Consider the following 26,213-nt stretch of genomic DNA (forward strand, 5'->3'; position numbering starts at 1 on the left):
GAGATAGGTTTTTATCACATGCATAGAAGTTTTTTTAATTTTCAGTTACCAAGTGTTTATTTGTCAAGAATTCTAAATACTTATTCACTTCATTTCTCAGTTTGATTGTTAATTATTGAGGAAGTGAGTTGGACGTCTGCAATTTTTAGTCATTATAGTTATCTTAATCACTTCGTATTTGTTAAATAATCGTAAAAAAAACTTCAAAACACCATACTTATGATAGTGTGTTTAAACGACAGGTTCTTGTGTACTTTTCATGCATCACACAGAAGCACGGAGTCCAGAGCTCAGTGTTTCAAAGACAATGACCAGAATTCATTAAATTTGATATGTCTGCAGGACTGTGTGATTAAGGGTTGTCATGTGTACACAATCAGGCCACCAGTGACAAACCCACCAAAGCTGTTGGTGGACAGGGAGTATTTAAACATACATGACCACTGTGCTTTGTTTGTTTTGGGTTCTGGAGCTGGACTGTTATGATGCAGGGTTGCAATGTATGTTAACCGATGAAAAACAACGACTCTATCTTACTGACATTGCCTGTTTGCCTGTTGGTCATGTGCAGAGAGAGTTGGCACCTATTGTAAGGAACATTTTAGATGCTGGTGGAAATAAGTATGCAGAGACATGTGGTGAACCAGAACCAAGTACATACCCATGGCCAGAGCAACAAGACATTAGGGGTGGTGGTGTTTTGCCATTCACATACTTTTTTTCAACCTGCACACTCTCACATTGAGATTTTAAAAGATCTGAGAGACTTCATTTTAAAAATGGTGGCTTACAATATAATGGCAGTATCGGAAATATGAGATTGTTCTTGTCATTTGTTTGTTTTCTAAACATGTTCAGTGAGTTCTTATGTTAATTATGTTTTCCATTAGTTTATAAGTCACTATCCACATTCAAGCAAAGTTATTGCTGTTTTTGAGTTCAAATTTTTACATTTATGATGCATCTGATATTGGTTGTTTATGAACTTTTGCAAATACTTGGCACATGTTTTCATGTTCATGTTTTTATGTTCAAGATATTGGCTGTGATGTATTTGGTCTCAATTGTATAGTACTATTCCCCTTACTTTCCTTCACTTTAATTTGTATCGGAAATTTTCATTTTATTAACTGGTCCTCACTTCACTAAATTAAATTAAATTTCAAACAAACCAGATTGTTTATAAAGATTGATTTTGAGATATGTTCATAAATGCAGGGTCTTAATTCCAGAAACATTCCAAACTAGTCAGTCGAACTGTAAATTTGTTTATATATGTTGACATGTTTTTCTTCATTTTATTGTTTGAATCATTTTTGTTGGGCCTTTTTACCAAAATGATCAGTGATTGATTAGTTCTCATCTTTTTGTTGTTGAGATTAAAACATTGAAATTGTTGTTTCTGTTGCTTGTTTCATTTAATCACTTTGATGCACAACAGAAATCAAGTGTACTGCCTTTTGACAGCTGTTTGACAGTCAAATAATGTTTTGAGACGGTCACTGACCTTCACACTGAATGCATTTGGCAAACAATTGACCAATCAGTTATGTGATTCGGAACACCCTCGAATGGTTCAAAATTCCCATCCAGATTGGCGGGTATTGATTAATTTCAACAGGTTATTATGAAGGCGAAGATGAAATGCATTCAAAAGTCCAAATATGTACCACACGTGACCTTCTATATACATAAAGTTTACTTGATAAAACTTTAAATTATAACCGTCGGTGCTGAAAATATTGTTACTGATTCAAAACTCCTAGCGCTACTGTAGTTTATCAAACATATAACACCACATAACTGCAATCTATCTTATACAAATTAACATAATTTAATTATAAAATAATAATAAAAAGGTTGGGCATTTCGCCCACCTGACACATGCTTCCCAATAAAATTTTACCTTCCTGGACATGCGCCCTCATTGAAATTTACCAGTATGTGGGTAAGATAATACACAGGGTGACCAGTATCCAGAACAGCGTATGCCACTTAAGCAAAACAATATCAAGAGGGCATGGCCAGTTGGCCAACTTCCTTAAAATCTTTGTTCCTTCTGGACAAATGTTTTCAATAAATCATTAAATTGGGATATTCCTTTGTTATGATCATCTCATTAATTAATCATGAGTTGTTACATTGTACATATTTGAATCTGCAGTACTGTTACAATAGAATACTTAAAGCAAGAATAAAGTGAGCAACTTGTACAAGGATGAGTTTGTAAATTTGTGTACCAACAGGGCGAGTGATTTATAATATATTTTGTGTAATTTTTCATAGAGTAATTTCACAAACAAATACTTTTGTCCACCGGGCATGAAAACTATGATATGATGCCATGGTCTGGAAGGAAGAATTTCCTTAGATGGTCCCATGTTTAGGTGGCCCAGACGTAGAAATACATGGCCTGCCACGTCGGCAAATAGCCAAGTAAGGGTCCTAGAAACAAAAAGTACAAGTATTGCACGTCAAAAAAACAATTTTAACGATGTGCCAGTTAACATTCCTAGTGCAATAGCTATTCAGCAGCTTTACCTATATAAGATAAGCCCTTATAACGTGGAAAAAATTGAATAATACCTTGAATTGCCATATACCATAGCTCATTAAATTCATAAAGCAAACAACTAATACTAAAACATAGTCATAATAAGATATTTATGATTTGAACCTGTGTTCTATTAAATATTTTAAAGATAAACATTATTTAAGTTTATTTTTTACCAAAAAATATGTTAACATTTTCACAAACAAGAATATAATGATATAACTTGTAAACTTACTAATCACAAATCCGCTGAGAGGCACATACTGAGATATAACTGTCAGAACAGCAGTCAGCCGAGACCTGAAAAACAGGATCCCGCCACCACTATTGATGTTCTGTTATATTTAACCCTTTGCATGCTGGGAAATTTGTTTCTGCTAAAATGTCGTCTGCTGAATTTCTAAAATTAGCATTTTCTTCGATTTTTTCCAAAGAATATTATCAGAATAGCAAACAGTTTGGATCCTGATGAGACGCCACGTTCTGTGACGTCTCATCTGGATCCAAACTGTTTGCAAAAGCCTTCAAAATTCCTTTCTCGCACTGAAAGGGTTAACATTGTATTCTGTTAGTTTCAAAGGTTGTTCTTAATTCTATAAGTCATACAATGTCAATGTGAATAAGGTGCATGGACAAATATTAAGCCTTGATTTATTTAAGCTAATGGCATGTCAGTCACATTGGTTCAACAATATATCACAGAACAAAATCCCATTAAAAAATATCAAGGAACAAATTGCATCACTTAGGTTGTTTAATATAAATTAAAAGTTAAATTCATGATCATGACATTATTTATTTTTTATTTATATATTGAACAAAAATCTTCATTGACATTTAAGGAGGCGACCCTTGTTCAAATATGTTTAGATGTTGTGGTAAAGTAGTTTGTCTTAAACTGAACTGTGGGGTTTAAGGCACAGACTTAAGCTAACTTGCCTCAAAGAAAAAAACACGAGGATAGTAATTAGAGGTATTCAGAAGGGCCTAGTCATATTAAGGGTCTTAAAACAAACTTTACTTATTACTCAATTTTCAGTATTTTATACTGTATATAGGAAATCCTCGTAAAGTCGAAAAATATAATGAAAACAACAAAACTTTCCAATTGTTTGTAGCGCTTTATAATTTTCAGGTTTTTAATTCCTCAAAAGATGCATAAAAGGCATATTTTAGAGCATGGTTAATGTTCAGTATTACTTTTTTATTGCAAAAACATAAGTAGAAATAAAACTTGTAAATCTGAAACAATTTTTTTTTCAATTTACCATAATGTGGAAAGGTCCCTTAAAGAAATAGATCCACATAAGTCGCAATTTCGTAGTATGGTAAGAAGCTACCTGTTTTCTTGAGTCAGGCAAGGTTTCTTAGTCTTGTAAGCTTACAGAGAAGCTTCTGATATGGGTTCATTTAGGATAAAACCCATTTTAATATCACGCAACTCAAAAAAGACATTTGTAACCAATATGACCCTTAACTAAATGATGTGTGAAAAATACCAAAGAAATCAATATTAAAGACTTCCTGATATTAACTGAACATAGACATTAATATTAAGCTAATATGCTTATTAAAAAAATCATTTTATGATTCATTTTTTTATACAATATTCAGAAGGATGGAATCACAACTGGCCTGTCTGGAGTTTTCATTTTCTCATAATTTTCAAATGAGTATCACAAATGATTGATGGTATCTTAAACTTAGGTAAGAAAGACAGGGCTTTCTCAATCACTCACCATTTTGGGAACAAATTTATCAGTTTGGCTAAATAATTTTCCATATAAGCTACAACTGTTTTATTCATAAAAAAACTAAACAGAAAATAATTAACAATAAGAATTTTCCATATTGAGCCAAAATTAAGATTTACAACATTTTGAGCTAAGGGAATGCAGTAAATATCCCTCTGCAGTTCTATGTTTGTGGTATGTACATGATGGCCCATAGACTCACTTGGTGTAGTTGCAATAGAATGGTGACCTCATCAGGTAGTACAGCAACATCATGTTCCGCCTCTTCACCTCCTGCTGCTCTCTAGGATTGAGGTCCTTTAGGTCCCCATACAGCTTCTGACTGCAAGCAAACAAGCATCATCATATAGTATCACAATAAGGTTACAAATAGAATAACAACCAAGTAATATGCACACCTTTCTATCCTTGGATTAGATTCCAACATTTTATCATAGCATATTTTCTTATCTCTCTATTTGTTGTTGTTTTTTTTTCTACCAGATGGTTATCAACATTTTCTAGATAGGCATGAGGAGAACATGTTTCTGCCCACGTTTCATCTATGTTTCCAAAGATGCACAGCCATTGGAGAATCCTTTGTAGAAAACCACACAAGAAACATTTTGGTGAGCTACTGAGAAAGTTCCTCAAAAGCTTAAAGCCTCATTACTACTCTAACTCAAAATCAACAAAAAATGTGTACAATATTTCGTAAAATCAAGTTAAACAATTAAAAATCAGTGTTCCTTATGGCAATTGCCGAAATTTCAACGCCAAATGTGGTCTGGTAAAATAGATGTTTGTAGTTACAAAATGCTGAATTTAATTATTGTTTTGCAACAGCAGTAAACCAGAATCTTTGATCACTTTGGTAGAGGGCCTACTGTGTAACAGCAGCAAACCATAACCTTTAAGCACTTTGTTAGAGGGCCTACTGTATAACAGCAGTAAACCAGAACCTTTGAGTGTTTTGGTAGAAAACCTACTGTGTAACAGTAGTAAACAACACCTTTGAGCACGGTGGTAGAGGACCTACTGTGTACCAGCAGCAAACCAGAACCTTTGAGCACTTTGGTAGAGAACTTACTGTGTAACAGCAGTAAACCAGAACCTTGGAGCGCTTTGGTAGAGGACCTACTGTTTAACAGCAGCGAACCAGAACCTTTGAGCACTTTGGTAGAGGACCTCCTGTGTAACAGCAGTAAACCAGAATCTTTGAGCACTTTGGTAGAGAACTTACTGTGTCACAGCAGTAAACCAGAACCTTTGACCACTTTGGTAGAGAACTTACTGTGTAACAGCAGTAAACCAGAACCATGGAGCGCTTTGGTAGAGGACCTACTGCTTAACAGCAGCAAACCAGAACCTTTGAGCACTTTGGTAGAGGACCTCCTGTGTAACAGCAGTAAACCAGAACCTTTGAGCACTTTGGAAGAGAACATACTGTGTAACAGCAGTAAACCAGAACCTTTGAGCACTTTGGTAGAGGACCTACTGTGTAACAGCAGCAAACCAGAACCTTTGAGCACTTTGAAAGAGGACCTGCAGTGTTACAGTTTTATTAACTTTCATCAAATCCAGCTTCCATGTTTTAAAGAAGGATCTAACATTTAGGATTTGCCCAGAGGGCAAAATACCTTGGATTTGCCCAGAGTTCAAAATACTTTGAACATCTACTTTTGCTCAGTGAAGAAGGGTTGTCTAATAAACCTCCCTTTGCAACCTTCAAAAGATCTTAACATTTTTTATGTTCCTCAAATTGTATTGTGTTATATAAGCCACAGTCAAAAGAATAACCTTTTTATTATACAACTAATTATATTTTCATGAAGATTGGAAGGACTCTTATTGTGAATCTTTGGTGTAAGGTTTTGCTATAACAACTATTGGCATTCAGAATTTAGGAGTGTCGAACATGTTAGAGGGAAAGAGAAGGAAGTTTGAAAGGACAATATCATGAAAATAGCAAGACTTTGTAAGTTTTTCAATTTTAAAACTGCTATATTAACTTAAGGACGTACATGGCATTTTAGTTTCACTCAAATATTTTTACTGAAGCACCGGTTGCGAAATAAGTGCTATATATTTCGGATATCCTGATAAAAAAGAATGTAAACAATGTTATAAAGAAAGAACAAGTTATTTACTGTATTATTCTTCTTTTACTCATATTGCTACACATAATTTGTGTTTTCATTTACATTTAAATCTTCTTTTTCATTGGCATACAGCAATACATGTACTAGTAATGTTTTTTGACATGCACCATGTACATGGTTTTCACTGTGTTTTTAAATTGTATTTTAATACATGCATTAAAACTGCATTTGTAAACAAATGACCCTGGTGACCTATTGTTTTCTTTTTATATTTGTATTAAGTCATAACTCAATAAACATTTAGGTAAATTTGGAAAAAATCTAGGTGGAGGAAGTCATGTTAAAATAAAAATGACTGATGCATTTATTTTCAAATGTGAAATTCTGTTGTTTTTGTTTATGTTTAAAAATTGATAAAAAACATAATTTTAATGGATTCATGTTAAAAAACATTAATTTGCAGTCAAATTAAATCAGTATTACATATTTTGTGAGGAATATAGAGGTTGTTTTCAACACTTTTCTCATTAATTTACTCTAGTTTTTATGTTATTAACTTATTGGTGAATTGTTATTGTGCTGAAATATGCTTGTTGTTCAAGTGCGAATATAAAATGAACAACACTGGTGACCCATGATTTTTATTTTATTTTTCTATCAACAACAGATGGTTCTACCTAAATATCAAAAATTATCAAATTCTAAGTGGAGCAAAATTTGCATTAAAACTGCCGCGTACGTCCTTAAAAGTGTTAATAATTACAACAGAAAGATACCAGAGAATTGACATTTTGAATATTGAAATGCAACATGGATACCAACTTTTAAAAAGCATTTGCCCACCCCCCCCCCCCTAAATTTTTATTCAACATTGCAAGCTGACATCTGCTTAAGTAAACTCTTGAGAAGATGTCATTTAATTGAAAAGACTATTAACAAATAAACACACAACAATCAACTACAATGGGTAGGTTTTCTGGCCTTCTGGCAGTACATACCAATGCTTTGGAAGCCTACAATCTATTTTACTGGTACCTTGTCATGTCCAGCCCAAGTGCAACCAGCCACGGTTTCCAGGAATCCATTCCAAATGCATACATGCTTAATACTGTAGTTCTGTTAAGGTTAGTGGATGTAAAAACACATGTTATATAAATTTTAAGAAAATCGATAATTACAGGAATTATTATCATGCAAGTCAAACGTTCATTGCAACATAGCATTCAGTTATTTTGTATGTGCATAAGATATTTGTAAAGTTTATTTTCATCAAGAAGTGAAAAAAGAAGATATAAAGATAGTATTCATAATGATAGTGGGAAAGGGTTTATCCATCAGTATATGCAAAGGTTATGGCTGAGACAGGAATTTTCATGCTTTTTATCATTATGACCAAATTTGACCTTTGATGTTTAAAAAAAATCCATACCTTTACCATATGCAATTGAAATTGCAATGAATTTTTCAATCTTACCATATGCCCAATAATTATAAATAACATATTCTACAGACCAGTAGCAACAAATGCTATAAGTAACCCTTGGAAGGATACAGTGAGCCAGTGGACGGGCACAATGCAAGCCCTCTGCCCAGATTCTTTTGCCCGAAAGTGGTGTTGGTAGTTGTGTAAGAAGTCGTTGTTTCCTAGCCAACAAGTTTGCCTCTGGGCTCACCTTGCCGTTCTGTGGCACACCCCAGCTACGAATGTTGTTGTGTCCTGCTGAAAACAAGTAGCAAATTAATGAGCACATGACGGACAGTTAGGAGAAATCAACATGATCGAACCATTATGTGGCACACCCCAGCTACGAATATTGTTGTGTCCTGCTGAAAACAAGTAGCAAATTAATGAGCACATGATGGACAGTTAGGAGAAATCGACATGATCGAATTGTATAATCTAATTACATGTGTACATGTACATGTATCAGTTTCTAATTTCTTACCAATTATAATCGATAAACATGTATTTCCAGTTGCATAATCAACAAAAAACATTTGGTAATATCAAAGTCTCATTTCAAGAAATAATGAAAAAAGAAAGGAAAATCTTAAAAATTAAGTTTTACTTATTTATATTTATAAAATGTTTTAAATGGGTTTACACATGTACCTCATTAAATATTGTCAATTTAACTAAATTCAGTGAGAAGGACGGATCTATAAATTTAATTGACTGAAATTCGCTTAAACTATTGGACATAATAAGATATAAATACTCCATGTGCCACAAAATACATTTTACCCAAGTGATTGGTGAAAAAAATGTCTACAACAACACTGATTCAAATTGATGACTAGCTACCATAGTATGGTTATGTCAGTCATTTTATTAAAAATTCAATGATTGCCTTTGGTGCAACAGTTCACACGAAATTAACAGACCTCAATACAATCAATTTTCTTTTATGTCTTTGTAATATTAATATCAACAGAAATCTATGCTGTACATACTTGTTTCAGAAATATTAAACAATGCATAAGTCTGAGATGAATGATGCTAGTTAATTGTCCGGGGAACATTCACATTGAAGATTCTCAATCAGATTCCTTAAATAACATTTGACAAAAAGCTGAGTCAACCAAGTCAATAACTGTTCACAATCTACTAATATCAAAATCAGTGCGGGAACCGAATTTTGAAGGCCTTTGCGAACAGTTTGGATCCAGATGAGACGGCACAGAACGTGGCATCTCATCTGGATCCAAACTGTTTGCTATTCGGATAGTATTCTTGTAAAAAAATCGAAGAAAATGCTAATTTTAGAAATTCAGCAGACGACATTTTAGCAGAAGACAAATTTCCCAGCATGCAAAGGGTTAAAGCCCAAAACTCTGGAAAAAATCATTAACGAACAACATCCTGAATTAATGCACATGTTGGTTACATGGTGATTGATTTGAATACACCAATATGTAGCTGTAAATTATCTTGAACAAGCCTGTACAAATTATATATTAATTTGAGTAATCATTAAAGTCCTTAACTCTTTGCATGCTGGGAAATTTGTCGTCTGCTAAAATGTCGTCTGCAGAATTTCTAAAATTAGCATTTTCTTCAATTTTTTTCAAAGAATACTATTAGAATAGCAAACAGTTTGGATCCTGATGAGACGCCACGTTTTGTGGCGTCTCATCTGGATCCAAACTGTTTGCAAAGGCCTTTAAAATTCAGCTCCAGCGCTTTAAGGGTTAAGCTCAAGGACAAGAGGGCATGAGGGCCCTAAATCACTCACCATTCAAGTTACACCAACGTTCCACATGGTTACACTTTTTGACCAAACTTCACTCAGATTAAACATGGTCTTGATATATTCACAATAAAAGTATTTGTTAATATTTGACCTGATGACCTAATTTGTTGGACACCATGATCCAGATTCCAACTCGATTAAGATATTGTCAAGATAAACATTCTGATCAAGCTTAATCAAGATTGAGTCATATTTAGTCACAAAAAAGTTGTTTCTAACAAGTTTCAGCAAGATTGGCACATAAATGTGGCTTTTGGAGTGGTAACATAATGTTTCAAATATTAGACTGCGTGCTAAGGTGAGCTAATAAATCATTGACAGGGAATATCCTGGAAGCATGCACACCTCCCTCACGCAAAGTTTCTTTAAATTTTTAGTAAGTAGATGTTTAGAAAATGTCATTGCTAGTGTAATGTACAGACAAATCAACAATTACATGTTCCCTTGACAATTTTGGGGGGAGAATAATTACAGGATAAGACAACACTTCAAATATGGTCAAAATACCTGCATCTAATGTGCGTATTTCACGTCCAGAACTTTTCAATTTGAAGGTTTTCTGTTGGGCACTATTTTCAATCTCTTCGTCAAACACATCTTCAAGTCTCTGAAAAAATGACAACATGTACAATTTGTATTAGCATCGGCAATAGTTTTGCCAAGTATTAGTATAAAAGGAAAATTTTGAGGCAGTTAGCATTTATAAGAATAAGGCAAATTAAATGTTTAAAATGAATTATGAATAATCATTTGTATTTTGTAGAGTTTATTCAAATCCTCTAAAAAGAGGATTGTATATTAATTGACAGTATTAATTCTTTAAATATTTTAGCTCAAGGTCATTGTTCTAGAAATTTTTATTATTTTGAAATTTAAAAATGAATGGACTTCATTCAATTACAAAAATTTTAACAGCACATCAAATATAGGCATTCAACAATGAACAAAAAGAAGATCGATATAAAGTCGATCAAAGCTTAAACAAGACATAAATGGAACACTTATGTTTGGGAGTGACATTACATCATGTTCCTCCGATGTCTTTAGAATTTCACGGTCAACTGCAGGAATGGCTGGCGTTGACACCATGCCAGCCTCCATCTTGATCAGCAAATAGAACCGTAAAGCTGTCCTGTAAAAAGCAAGACACATGGGATATGTCATGCAAAAATTTGTCTTATTCCATATACTGCAAGGCTCCAATTTAACCAGTGCAAATGAGCAGTCTGGTCAGGCTCATTTGTTTGTTTCAAATTTATGTCCAATAAAAACCATGCAATGGACAGACCTAAAGACAGATTGACTTTCAAATAATAATTATTATGTTCCCTGACAATAATGATAAAAAAATTGCTTTACTATGTTTACTAGTCATGTATAAAATACATTTATTTGAATGTCTACTTAAAAGTTAGTTGCTTGATATTTATGTTAATACCACTTACCATGAAGCCATATACATGTACAGGACAATGCATATTGTAGTCAATAACCACTTTCTTCATTAGCCATATACCAGTTCAGTTTCACATACATCATGTGTATAACAGTTAAAAGTCACTTAATGCATATGTGCACTAGCTAAAAGCAACTTACTTGACAATGTGTATGATGGTTATGACTATCCAGGCCCCCTTTGTGCCCCACCTCTTTCGTGCCCCCATCTCTAGGAACACTTCCACATGGTCCAAGACTGTCAACCACCTGCGCAGGTGAGTTGCAAATTTATTCTGAAAATATTTTTTTCCGTATTATTGAATTCATGTTTAACAAAGACATCATAGGTCATTTTTAATGACTGCTTAAATAATTGTTAATTACTACTGTTTGAGAGAACTACACTTTGACTGAGAGAAACCTTTTCCAAAAAACATGACTACAGTGGTCGAGATACCTTCCTTAGAAACATGACTACACTTAGATACCTTCTTAAGAAACATGACCATACTGATTGAGATTTCTTCTTTAGAAACATGACTAAACTGATTGAGATACCTTCTTTAGAAACATGATCTAACTAAGATACCTTGTTTAGAAACATGACTACACTGATTGAGATACCTTCTTTAGAAACATTACTACACTGATTGGCAGTGATTGAGATACCTTCGTTAGAAACATGAATACACTGAATAAGATACCTCCTTTAGAAACATGACTACACTGATTGAGATACCTTCTTAAGAAACATGATTAAACTCATTGAGATTACTTCTTTAAAAACATGACTTCACTCATTGAGATACCTTCTTAAGAATCATGACTACACTGAGATACCTTTTTTCAAAAACATGGCTACACTCATTGAGATTTCTTCTTTAAAAACATCACTTCACCCATTGAGATACCTTCTTTAGAATCATGACTACACTGTTTGATATACCTTCTTTAGAAATATGACTACACTGATTGAGATACCTTCTTTTGAAATAGGAACATGATTATACTCATTGAGATGCCTTCTTTTGAAACCTGACTACCCTGATTGAGATACCTTCTTTAGAAACATGACTAAAATGATTGAGATACCTTCTTTTCAAACATGACTACACTCATTGAGATACCTTCTTTTGAAACATGACTACACTCATTGAGATACCTTCTTTTGAAACATGACTACACTCATTGAGATACCTTATTTTGAAACATAACTACACTGATTGAGATACCTTCTTTAGAAACATTACTACACTAAGATACCTTCTTCAGAAACATAACTACACTGATTGAGATACCTTCTTTAGAAACATGACTAAACTGATTGAGATACCTTCTTTAAAAAGTTAGAAACATGACTACATTCATTGAGATACCTTCTTTAGAAGCATAATTACACAGATTGGGATACCTTCTTTAGAAACAGGACTACACTGAGATACCTTCTTTAGAAACAGGACTACAATGATTGAGATAAGTGCTTGAGAAACGTAACTTCACTAATTAAGAAACCTTCTTTAAAAACATAACTACACTGATTGAGATATCTTCTTTAGAAACATGACTACACTTATTGAGATTACTTCTTTAAAAACATGACTTCACTCATTGAGATACCTTCTTTAGAAGCATGACTACACTCGGTAAGATAACTTCTTTAGAAACATGACTTAATTGATTGAGATACCTTCTTAAGAAACATGACTACACTGATTGAGATTACTTCTTAAGGAACATGACTACACTGAGATACCTTCTTTAGAAAATTTACTACACTCTGACTGAGGTTAACATTCAGCTAATATTTACAACATACATGTAGCATATGTACATGTTATTTAAATTGTCCTGTCTTAAGTCAAAATCCATTTATTACCTTTAATGAATAAAATTGCAAGCAATTTACATTGAGATCATGACACAGACATGGTAAGTATAGATATTGCAATGTTCCAAAGGAAGCAAAAGGTATGGTCACAAGTTTTACAATATTAAATGACAACTGTTAGTCCAGACACAATATACTGCCTATAAAACGTGTTAAAGGCTCTATAAAGGTGAAGATACGTAATTATTTACACATTTTTAAATATTTTTTTCATATTTTATTTATAAAAGTTATCAAAAAGCAATATATTTATGCTATTGGACATAATAATAAAAAAATGAGCAATACAACTCGTTTTGAGCTAAAAATAAAGTGTCCTCCAAGTCAATTCTGTTTACAAACAATCAGTATATTTACATTGCTGTTAACTCGCGAAAGAGAAAGTGAAAGTGACTCAGGTCACCAAAAATATAACGACGACTTTTAACAATTTCCGGTATCATTCACAAAGTAGATCTTTTCTAAATGGTTAAAACGTTTGTAGTGATCTAATAAGTTTCTTTCTGCTGGTAAAAAGTTGTTAAAATAGAATTAAAAATTGAATTTTCTTTCGGCTATTTTTAGCATATGTCAACGCTCTGAGGCTTCACATCACGTAAGTTGCAAAAATGTAAACATTTATTCCAATTATGAAACGGGTTTATCTTCCATAATTCTTGACAACGTTGTACCTAAGCTGTGTTATTAGCAGTTTTTATGCAAGAGTAACTGAAATCAGGTAAAAATTAAACCAGTTGATATGCATAATAATTGGATTTGTGACCTTTATAGAGCCTTTAAAGGGGCCTTTTCACAGATTTTGGCATTTTTTAACTTATTCATTAAATGCTTTATATCGATAAATGTAAACATTGGATCGTAAAAGCTCCAGTAAAAAATCAAGAATAAAATTAAAAAAAGGAAAAGAACATTGCCCGGGCCAGGTTTCGAACCAGTGACCCCTGGAGTCCTGCCAGAGTCCTGAAGTAAAAACGCTTTAGCCTACTGAGCTATTCCGCCGAGTACACATGCTGAACGTATTTTATACGTTATATAAGCAATCTTCGTAGTTTCACAAAATTTAACGACAAAAACAGAACTCTCCAAATTATTCAATCGTTTCGCGTTGCAACGCTTTATAATTTTTAGGTTTTATAATCGTCAAAAGATGCATATAATGGCTATATTAGACCATGGTAAATGTTCAGTATTACTGTTTCCTCACAAATATCATAACTAAAACGAAAATTTGCGAATCTGAAACAACTTTTTTCAATTTTGTCAATTTACCAAAGCGTGAAAAGATCCCTTTAAGCTTTATACATTATAATGTTTTAACATTACAGACACACAAACAAACTTCTTAGTTTCATTATTGGAATACTGGTAAGTATGCAATAAAAATTCACTCACAGCATCAGCGATGTATTTTGAAGCTTTCTTGAAGATATTGTCATTTAGAAACACCAGAAGGTTTGATGCAGAATACACCAGTTCAGATATTAAGTCCCCATTCTCAAAGCGTCCTGTAAACAAAAGTTGATATTTTAAAGGAAATATACAGTAATACACAAATCAGATTCTTCTTTGTTGCAAACTTTTTAGATTACAATACATGTTCCATTACTTATATATTTTATCTGTATGGTATCATAGCTTTTAAATTATGTCATATTTGTTTTTTAGAACACAAATGGCATATTTGCAATAAATAAGATTTTACAATTAAAGTGGATGATAACATTTAAATAAATTTGAAGCACATTATTTAAAAGGATTTGTTCACAGGTTTTGGTGGTTTTTTAAGTTATATGTAAGTGGCAAAAATTGATCAATTAAATTCAGAATTTAAGAGCCCAGTTATTATGACAAGAAGGAGTTGAGGGTATTTTTTATCATTCAAATGCAGATCAATTTGTATCTGTTTTCCTCACATTAAAGGTAATGGCCTTGAACTCTAGGTCAGGGTGTACTTATGCCTGCTGTCCTATGCCAGGTTACTTATTTTGGGGGGAAGTAGGGTGGTGCGGGGCCCATTAATCAGAGCAACATTTAATGTCATTATTTGAATTCTTCATCAAGTTAACATTAATATTTATCAATGTGAATTTGACGTGTATAGCCAATCAAACTGCCCTATGTCTGACAGTGTGTTGGGCAAAAATTATAAAGCAATCCAAATTTCATAAAGTAAAAATAAATAATTGCACCAAAATAAAATCCACAAAATAAAAAAAACAGTACTGGTTGAAGAATAAAAACAGGGGTTGTATGAAGTAGAAAACAGTACTGGTTGAAGAATAAAAACAGGGGTTGTATGAAATAGAAAACAGTACTGGTTGAAGAATAAAAACAGGGGTTGTATGAAGTAGAAAACAGTACTGGTTGAAGAATAAAAACAGGGGTTGTATGAAGTTTGTCAACTAGGTTTTCAACTGTGCATAATTCTGAGCTGATAATCAGATTTGATTTTAAAATTGCCTTACAGTATGGCATTATTTCTACAAATTGCTTCATATTAGAAACTTACTCTTAACAAAATCAAAGTAAACCTTTTAAAGTTAAATTTGTTATTTCCTTCATTTGTGCTCTGCATTTATTGAAATACAAGAATTATTGTTTTAACAATAATTATTTTAACAGAAAGTAAATGATAGAAATTTAACAATAAAATCCCTCTCCCATGGCTTGTAATATGTTTTTATTCAACCTCATTCAGCATTAAACTTTATGTAATATTGCAAGAAAAAGGATAACAAGCTTTTCATGATTTTAACCATATGAACTAATCTCACCACTGTATATAGTACAGAAAAGTTTAGCTGGGGTTTTCCTGTGTATATTCCTTTACGGAGTTGGTGGTTTTTGTATTCTCTGGCTCAGGTATTTGACCGTATTTCAATTAAAGTTGAATCTGCTTTTTGATGGAGACATTTACAAATTTGTCACTTTAGACTCCTTTATTTTATCTGCTGGCATTATTTGAAGCAAATATTGACCGCGAAACAAACACAAAAAAGTGTTAAAAAATTAATGGTGTGTGTGAGAAGTGATCTACTAAAATGTATAAATATATAATATATAAAATATATACATGTACATATAATGTATAAATAAAAACAACAATTGTAGAGTTTCCAACAAATATTCAACAACAAAATATCTAGGCCTCAGTATTTTTACTCCTGAAAATTGCATTTGACCACTGAACATTTCAAGCACAGGGTAATTTGACTATTAGGGTAAAGTGAAGGCTGTAGTGAAGATTACATTGGTAGTTGCAATATTCAATAATCTAATTCCCAGCTACTGAAAATGTTGGTCATTGAAAGTTGAAACTCGTAAAGCTTTTTTTCATGTAAACTTGCTGCCTGAAATCAAGGAGTCACTATAATTGTCAATATAAGCCACATTAAAGGTTACCTAGAATAAATAAACATAAATTATCATAAATACATGTATGTTCCTTTTGAGCAAATTAAACATACTTAATTGATATGATGTGCTTGAAGAATAATTAAATTAATCCTGTTTTTCAACACATCATTATTCTAAAAAATGTATTTATTTATGCGAAAGAAAAGGGAAGAGGACAATTACAACGAGGGAGGCATGGTATAGGGGAGATAACCCTGGGTTATGGTTAGGTTAGGGTTAGTGTTAGGGGTCGGGTTAGGGTTAAGTATGGGTTAAGGCTAACCATAACCCAAACCCGACCCCTAAACCTAACCATTACCCTTACCCTAACCCTCTAACCCCCTCATGCACATTACAATACCATGCCTCGCTCTTTGTAATTGTCCTCTTCCCAAAAGATAACGCTGAAACATTTGGAATTTAAAAATGTGAAAATATGACAATTTATTTAACCCAAAATAAACAAGAGCTGTCAGAGGACAGCGCGCTCGACTATCCGAGTGCTTGACAGTATAACATAAGCCAGGGGGGGGGGGTGGGGGTGAGAGGGGGGTATAATGTGGGGTGTGGTAATTTATTAGATGATGTTTAAAAAATAAAAATAATTTATTTTTTTTTGGGGGGGGGGGGGGTGAGGTTGGGGGGGGGGGGGGGAAGGAAGGAATTCTGGTAGGGGCGTGGGGTATTGTTTGGTTGGAATCCATTGTGGTATTCAGGTAAATGTTGTTTTGTCAAAGTAATAATAAAATGTGATCATAAATAAAGAAGTTATGGCAATTTAAGCAAAATATTCAATTATCTAAGTGTAAAAGGGGCCATAATTATGTAAAAATGCTTGATACAGTGGTCTACTCTTGTTTATAGGTTGGGGTCATGTTGGTTAACAAGTATGCAACATATAAAAGCAATATGTCAAAGGATATATGAAATATTTGGGGTAGTACGCAAACTTTAACATAGATTTATCAATAATATGCATATTCTAAGTATAAAAGGGGCAATAATTATGACAAAATGCTTGATAGAGTTGTCTGGTCTTGTTTATGGGTTGGGGTGATGTTGGTAAATAAGTATGCAAAATATAAAAGCAATATGTCAAGGGACAATGAAAATAAATGGGGTAGTACAAAAACTTTAAAATTTGCTGCATATTCTAAGTGAAAATGGGTCATAATTATGACAGAATGCTTGATAGAGTTGTCTGGTCTTGTTTATGGGTTGGGGTGATGTTGGTAAATAAGTATGCAAAATATAAAAGCAATACGTCAAGGGACAATGAAAATAAATGGGGTAGTACAAAAACTTTAAAATTTGCTGCATATTCTAAGTGGAAAATGGGTCATAATTATGACAGAATGCTTGATAGAGTTGTCTGCTCTTGTTTATAGGTTGGGGTCATGTTGGTAAACAAGTATGCAAAATATGAAAGCAATATGTGAAGGGAGAAAGAAAATATTTGGGATAGTACGAAAACTTTAACATTTGCACGCAGACGCTAACGCTAACGCAGACGCCGGGGTGAGTAGGATAGCTCCACTATATATATTTCATATAATAGTCGAGCTAAAAATATATTGCATGCCGTGTATTAACACCATGTACCAATAAACCTTTCCCAACAAAAATTAAATCACTATCATATGAATGTGTCCTCTTTCAAATAACACTGTTATACACTAAAATCTTTGGACAACCAGCATAAGAACAGACAATTTGACACTATTGAAAACAAGAGCTGTCACCATAAGGATGACATATGCCCCCTATTAATGCTTTGATAGAAGTTATGAGCAGTTTTAGAAACCTAAAAGCAGATTTCGAAACCTAAACGCTGACCCTAAGTTCAAGGTCAAGGTCACAGGGGTCAAAATTTGTGTGCGTATGGAAAGGCCTTGTCCATATACACATGCATACCAAATATGAAGGTTATATCTCAAGGGACATAGAAGTTATGAGCATTTTTCAAAACCAAAACGCAAATTTCAAAACCTAAACGCCGACCCTAAGTTAAAGGTCAAGGTCACAGGGGTCAAAATTTGTGTGCGTATGGAAAAGTCTTGTCAATATACACATGCATACCAAATATGAAGGTTATATCTCAAGGGACATAGAAGTTATGAGCTTTTTTTTAAAACCTAAACACAGATTTCAAAACCTAAACGCGGACCCTAAGTTAAAGGTCAAGGTCACAGGGGTCAAATTTGTTGTGCGTATGAAAAGGCCTTGTCCATATACACATGCATACCAAATATAAAGGTTATATCTCAAGGGACATAGAAGTTATGAGCATTTTTCGAAACCTAAACGCAGATTTCGAAACCTAAACGCGAACCTAAGTTAAAGGTCAAGGTCACAGGGGTCAAAATTTTTAAGTGTATGGAAAGGCCTTGTCCATATACACATGCATACCAAATTTGAAGGTTATACCTCAAGGAAAATAGAAGTTATAAGCATATATTCGAAACCTAAACGCAAAGTGTGAAGGAAAGACGGACAGACGGACAAAAAGTCCGATTACTATATGCCCTCCATAAAAATTGAAGTGTAACCTTTTGCAATTTCATTGTTAAAATTGTAAAACTTCCTGATTATGATTTGTAATAAGTTTTATCAAGTTTTTTTTAAGTATTTCTCCACAAATGACATGCAGGGCTCAAAATTAACACTCGCACACTCGCAAAATGCGAGTGAAAAATACCGATTGCGAGTTAAGTTTTAAGCCACTAGAATTTTTGTGCAAGTAAAGAAATAGTGAAAAAAGAGTGTTATTGCTTTATGCACTCGACGTTGTGAACGCTAAACCGCAGGTCAATTTATAGAACGTTCGAATACCCGTATGCGGAAGCTCGCACCTTGTATGTAGACAGGTATACTTATAGTACACATATGCGGATGGTATTGGTACAAAGAACGTGAAACAGTCAATTATCCACACATGTTCATTATAAGAGACATAAAACTTAAACAGTCATGGCGTCGAAGCGAAAAATATCTAGTTTCTTTTTGCCCACTGATGGAAATAACAATACGAAATACAAAGCAAAGTTAACCGTTGAGTTAGGTAAAAAAACGGAAATTAAATCCTTCTACGAAAAGAGTGAAAAGTGGGAACAAGAACTTAATATATAACACTAAAACTTGTTGTTGATGTCATATTTTATTTTGTGTTAATAGTACTAAACTAATGCCCAAACTTGCTTTTATTTATGTTTCCAGCAAAATTTGCGAGAATGTTTTTGATTTTGCGAGTTGGTATTAAAGCTGCTCGCAATTTTTTGCTAGTAGAAAAAAAAGTTAAATTCGCGCCCTGACATGCAATTGAATGTTGATTTAAATAGGTATTGATATTTTTTGGGATGTAGGTTGATTTTAATATGTCTATCTATCTATCTTTCAATACTGCCGGAACCCCCTTGCGGGTACTATTGGCAGGTGCGCGTGTCAGTGTAAGAATAAAAGGTTTAAAAGCATTGAAAGGGAGACTTCAAAGCATGAAAGTGAGGTGAAGTTAAAAGTGTGATAGTGTTAAACAAGAAGAAACATATTTATAGGTTAAAAGTTGTTTAAAAACACTGTTTTGTGCATTCAGGGACGACTGGGGAGTAGAGTGGGGCTAAGGCAACGCTTGAACCCCTCTAGGTCTTCCTGCTGTACAACTGAGGCCAGTAGCCCGTTCCAAAGAACTATGGTGTAAGGAAAGAAGGACTATTTAAAGTAGTTGGCTGATGTATGGACTTGTCTGAATGAGAGTGGGTGCATATGAGGAGTCATCCTCATAGGCCTCCCAAGATATGATGGCGGCGAAATGGCTACCAAGCCATACACAATTTTGTGAAAAAAAGGGTCAGTCAGGAGAGGTCACGTCGGTCCTTCAAAGTCTGCCAGCCAAGTTCAGTCTGCAAACCGCTAACACTGCTGTAGAAGTCGTTTTTCACCCAGCAGACTGCTCTACGTTGTACTTTTTCTATTTTGTCACTATTTTGTTTGGTATGTGGACTCCAGACAGAGGACGCATATTCTAACTGGGGTCTAACTAAGGTCTTATAGGCTACTTCTCTGATGTTTTCATTTTTAGTCTGTATATTCCTGCGGATGAAACCAAGAGATTTATTAGCATTCATTGTAATGTTGGTAATATATTTGTTCCAAGAAAGATCATCTGAAATGGAAACACCTAAATATTTAGCACTGTCTACGACTTCAAGGATTTGTCCATGTAGCCTGTAATTGAAGATGAATTTATGTTTTTTCTTAGAAATAACAAGGACTACACATTTACTAAGGTTAAACTCCATGTCCCACAGGTTTTCCCAATGTACTAATTTGTCTAAATCATTTTGAAGAGAGGCACAGTCTTGCAAGTTGTTAATAGCCAAGTATACAGCAGTGTTATCTGCAAACAAAGAACTTGAGAAGAGATAGAGTTAGGAAGGTCATTTATGTATAAAAGAAAGAGTAAGGGACCAAGTACTGAGCCTTGTGGCATGTCCGATGTTACAGGGACTTCTGATGAGCATTCTCCTTCCAGAACAACTGTTTGCGATCTGCCTATGAGAAAAGACTTAATCCAGGAAATTGTAGATTTGTTCGCTCCATGCTGCTGTAATTTAAAAAGTAATTTAAGGTGGCTGACTTTGTTGAAAGCTTTGCTGAAGTCTAGAAGTATAAGATCAGTTTGATGACCATTTGCGAGGTTGCGAGCCAGTTCATCGACAAGTTGAATAAGTTGGGTTTTGCAGGATCGACATTCCCTGAAACCATGTTGAAGATCATACAAAATGTTATGTTTATTAAAATGTGCTGTGAGATTGAAAGCTACAAAATGCTCTTAAACTTTGCAAAGAATACATGTAAGTGATATTGGTCTATAGTTGGCTGGATCTGCTTTATTTCCTTTTTTGAACAGAGGTACAACATTTGCAGAGGTACAAATCTTTGGTAAGATGCCTGTGTCAAGAGATTTCTGAAAAAGAAGTGATAATATAGGTGCAATTTGCTGACGAAGATTTTGAAGGACAAGTGGCTTGATGTTGTCTGGACCTGCAGCTTTGTGGGGTTTTAGATTGGAAAGGAGCTTCAAAACACCGTTGACCGAGATAGTGATTTCTGGCATGATTGGGTATTTGCGACTTGAAGAAGAATGAACATTAGAGTTCTCCAGGGCTGAAAAGCAAGATTGAGATAGAGTTAGAGGGGACATGGGGCTTAAAACCGACTGAAATTGCTGGTTCAGGATATTGGCTTTGTCTGTATTTGAAGATTTTGTTGTATCTGAAATTTTATCATATAATGTTGAAATACCGCATGCATCTTGTTTGGCGCTCTTGATAAGACTGAAAAGTTTTTTGGGGTTAAATTTTGAGCTGGATTCATCTGGTTCTCCATTTTGTTCTCTTATACCTAAAATATATTCAATGTAATTATTATATGATAATTTGATGGTCTTCTTGATCTGGTGTTTAAGATTTAAAAGTGTTTATTTAATTTTGCTGTTTCTCATTTTCTTCATTTTATTATGGAGTTTGTCCCTCTTCCTTATTAGGCATTTGATGGGCTTGTGTTATCCACGGAAGGGAGACTTTTGGAACTATTCTTTTTGTGGAGACGTAATCTGAAATTCCTGTAGTAATAGCATTACAAAAATTCTCCCAGATGACTTCCACTGGATCTGTTGAGTAATTTGACAAAATGTCATTAGACATATATTCCATGTACTCTTTGAATCCATCCCAGTCTGCTTTCTTATATAATGTACTGTTCTAGGTTTTTGACACATTTGTTTTGGTTTAACACTGGCTGTGAAGTAAACAATTTGATGATCTGAGATACCTGGAAGACAAGAAATATTATTTATTAAGTGTGTTATTTGTAGTGAGAAAAAGATCAAGAATGTTGTCGCCTCTTGTAATATCAGTAACCATTTGAGTCAGTCCAAAATCTGAAAGTAAATCAATGAAATCATCATTAAGGTTAACAAAATTACAGTTGGGTTTAATAGATGGAACATGATCTGTACTCCATGATAATTTTGGGTAGTTGAAGTCACCTAGGATCCAAAGATTTCCTTTTAATTTACTTGCAAGATCTAAAGATTTTCTAAATTCCAAGGCGCTGTTGATGTCTGCTTCTTTAGGTCTGTAATAAGCTGCAATGTATAAAGGTTTACATGATTCGAAAAGCAATTTTATCCATATGATCTTGCAATCTGTTTTGAGTTGTTTTTGCTCGGTGGCTATGATGGTACTTTTGAAGAGTATAAATACTCCACCTCCTTTGCCTGATCTGTCTTGTCTGAAAGAAGAATAACCTAAATATTGTGGAAAAATTTCACTATCTTTGTGATCATTATGTAGCCACGACTCTGTTCCTACAACAATATCGAGTAGAGCTATGAATTCAGGCTTTTTATTAACTATGGATTGACAATTTACTAAAATAACTTTTAATTTTGGATACTGTTTATTGTATGGAACTTTACGATTTGTTTTGGCTGGCGTCCCGGTACTTTGTCGTCTTGGGTCGGGTAAGTCAGTGTGAAGATCACTCAGAATGGAAAAGCTATTTTGCAAATCCACAGATAAAGATGAGTTGGTAGAAAAATTCACCGCATTCACAAATCGAGCAAACCCAGGAGAACGACGCATCACGAGCAACAAGATCATCATATGAAGTCTGACTGATGTCCTGACAGCTGATGTGAAACCAATTTGTACAGGAGTCACATTCAAGGGCTGGGTCATAATCTCTTACCTGAATGCCACAGGAACCACATGGATACTGAGGTCGGGAGTTCTTTTCAACATCGGGAGACATGGACATAAGTATTATACATAAATAGAGTAATGACATGTTACGTGATGGTTTGACTGGTGGGGTAGGGCCGCATCGACGCATGCTTTTCAAAAGACTAGCGCAGGCGACTGTTCTTGTTGGACGTAAGCTATTAGCCTGTTTACTCATAAAAGGACGAACTGTGTCAGCCTCTGACTGTGGAAACAACCTCAGACAGAAGACTGTTATGAATACTGGTGACAACATACCTGTATACATCTTGCTTAGAGATATGTAAACAAACAAAAATGGCGGGTGTTGAGGGTCAAGGTCACGATTTTACCTGTGTCAGTGTATGTAAACACCAAAAGTAGGAAAAATACGCACAAATACAGCTAGGTAAGAAAAACCATAGACCAAGGAACAACCTACAAACGTGTTACCAACTGATATTAGCACAAGGAATAATCCCTGAATGTCAAAAAACAATGTTTTTTGAAAATTGAAAGAGCGAAGAAAATTAGCTGTTAGTTAGCACGACGCATGCGCACTTGAATATGTTGATTGAACTCAATGCTATAAATACATGGGGCATGTTTTCACATGTTTTTTGCCTGTTTAAAGTTTATTTCAAATAACTATGAGCTGTATTCATGTATTCATAAAAGCTCATAGAATTCAAGGAGAACGTCTGTTGCTTACAGGATTTTTGGAGAGAACTATGACTTGCGTTAAGTCCAGCTAGGTCACACTCAGAGTTTAACGATGCTGTAAATTGCTTGTGTTAAGTCTTTTATTTACTTGTAATCAGTAGATCTATGATACTTAAACATTTATGAGGTTTATTCAATAATAACTTTGCATTTCGTTTACAACTTATTGCACATTTACAAAAGAAAATGAGTGTACGATAGTGTTTTTTTTCGAAATGTTAAATCGAAAGTAGATAGTTCACAAAATAGAACTCCGGAAAATCAAAGGTTATTCAGTAATATATATAAAGTACCTGCAACAAGAAAAGATAATATCCGTATTGCAGATTCAACTTGAGCAACGGTCTGCGGGTTGTTTCTAACAGCCTTTTCATACTTGTCCTTTAGTTCTTGAATAATTGAATCTAACTTGGATGCATGTCTCTCTGAAGCGTCCATTTTGGAAACGTTGCCGAGATCTCGAAGTGCGCACAATTTTAATTGGCTGATAGAGAATGTATAATCCAATCAAGTTCGTTGAAACAATTTTACGAACAACAGGTTACACATAAGTATTTGTTATGGTTACATTAACTAAATCATTGTAGTGCCGATTTCTTAAGAGTTCCTTTTCTCTTCGGTATTAAAAGCGATTTAGCGATCTCACCCATACTTTTTGTGATTATTTCCTGCATCCTATGTGTGTCTGCAACATTTTGGCGCATTTCATTTGGAATTACATTAAAGATGACTGTTTGGGGTGCGTTTATTGAAATGCGGGGCTTTTGTCGAAATTTCACTTTCGAAACTCTGTTTTCCGAGGGTGCTTGCATTTGGGCGAATTTCACTTTCTTAGAAGTTGCGAGACCATGTATTTTTGACTGCATTCATTGAAAGAGGACAGATTTATTTTTAAAATTATACCGGTCTTGCAAAATTTGATTTATAGGAGATACAAGAAAAATGCTTTAAAAGTTGGCAGTTTTATAAGGTTGTCGGCACTTTCGGCCCCAAGCTCTTTCGGCCCCGGTTTTTTCAGGCTCTTTCGGCCCAGGTACCAGGCTTTTCCGGCCCCATTTTTTATTTGAATTAATCGTTGCAAATCTGTTGGTGGAAACTCTTTAAAACAATGGAATATTGTTTATTACAGTAATATATTATCTTTATTGAGGATTAATGCATTTGAAAAAAGATTCTCTTTGTCTTTTGCTTCAGGTATATCGTCGTCGAAATGAGAAGAATAGATACAATAATATGAGACGGCTTTGAAAATAAAACAAACTATAAAATAATTTACATTACATTTATTTGGATTATTTTAAAGTTAAAAAAATAAGGAATACATACGTCTTAACAACACAATACATTAATTTAACCTAATTACATACTGCATAATTTACTGCACACAAGTTGGTTATTTTATTAATAATGCAATTACATCATCATAATAATCATCATATAAATATTAATTTAGGCTGATGTTTAGGCTGATGTCAGGTGTTGTATGGCGGTTGCGGCAGTCATTGCAGATGAAGGTAAGAACAATATCCCCCCTCTTTGCACTACAATATTCTGTCGCGGATATGCCTACAAAGTGTTTGCAAAATTCTTCATAAATTTACAACACAACCTAATTGATTAATAACTAACTTGACGATGTTCACACATCGTTAATGCATTAAACAGATGTTGTTTTCTTTAACTACTCCGACCCCGTCAATCATTATCGAATGAAGCCATTGTCTAGCACACTCGCACCTATGCCCGGTTTCATGATCTTAAGCAGGTTGTTCGATAATCTTAGCTAGTCAGTTGACATTGACACTTACCTGTACTTACCTGTATTGCATCATCATCTTAATGTTTTATATAATCAAAATTATGAAAAATATAAATATGGATGAGACTATAATAATAAAATGCATATCACAATTCGTTAATTAATGTGACCCCGTCTTTCATTATCAAGTGAAGCCATTGAATAGCATCCGCACCTATGCCCGGTTTTATGACCTTTATCAGGTTGTAAAATATATGTGTCTAACCATATTTACAAATTGTAATAAGGCAATTAGATTAATTCACATTTGCATTAAATGCCTCAGTTCTCATTTGAAAGCATTTTACAATGTTTCGCGAGAGAATTTTAAGTTTTTACTTTTATTGTTAGTATTTGAAAAAACACTTACCACATGTGATGCCATGCTGCAGCGAGCGAACGGCATTCTTACACACTAAACACTTGTCCTCCTCCATCACAAATTCACAATCACAAACACTAACACTTACAATTATAGAACCAGTAACCAAAGTATAACATAGACAGCAAAATGACTTATGATGCCAATTAACACAATAATAGCACTTATATACGTTTTTGCAATAA

General features: G+C 34.1%; 1 protein-coding gene across 1 annotated transcript; it reads right to left on the minus strand.

Moving 5' to 3' along the window:
- Positions 1-2,244: 2,244 nt before the first annotated feature.
- Positions 2,245-24,327, minus strand: LOC127880318 (peroxisomal membrane protein PEX16-like). The gene is made up of 10 exons (XM_052427738.1): positions 24,142-24,327; positions 14,361-14,473; positions 11,240-11,373; positions 10,667-10,775; positions 10,151-10,250; positions 7,942-8,109; positions 7,425-7,497; positions 4,511-4,630; positions 2,790-2,854; positions 2,245-2,445 (listed from the first exon to the last, which is right to left on the minus strand). Exons 1-10 carry the CDS (start codon positions 24,284-24,286, stop codon positions 2,384-2,386), a joined length of 1,089 nt encoding a protein of 362 aa, XP_052283698.1. The 5' UTR covers positions 24,287-24,327; the 3' UTR covers positions 2,245-2,383.
- Positions 24,328-26,213: the final 1,886 nt, after the last annotated feature.

This window comes from Dreissena polymorpha, chromosome 1 (assembly GCF_020536995.1).
Source record: "Dreissena polymorpha isolate Duluth1 chromosome 1, UMN_Dpol_1.0, whole genome shotgun sequence".
NCBI classification, from domain to species: Eukaryota; Metazoa; Mollusca; class Bivalvia; order Myida; family Dreissenidae; genus Dreissena; species Dreissena polymorpha.

What these genes read in the sequence shown, in the direction of transcription:
- LOC127880318 (XM_052427738.1), bottom strand. Translation starts at nt 24,286, where the DNA reads ATGGACGCTTCAGAGAGACATGCATCCAAGTTAGATTCAATTATTCAA. An exon ending in CAAAATACATCGCTGATGCT is followed by an intron (nt 11,374 to 14,360) that starts GTGAGTGAATTT and finishes AAATATTTTCAG; the next exon opens with AATAAATTTGCAACTCACCT. An exon ending in CTTGGGCTGGACATGACAAG is followed by an intron (nt 4,631 to 7,424) that starts GTACCAGTAAAA and finishes GTTTGCTTGCAG; the next exon opens with TCAGAAGCTGTATGGGGACC.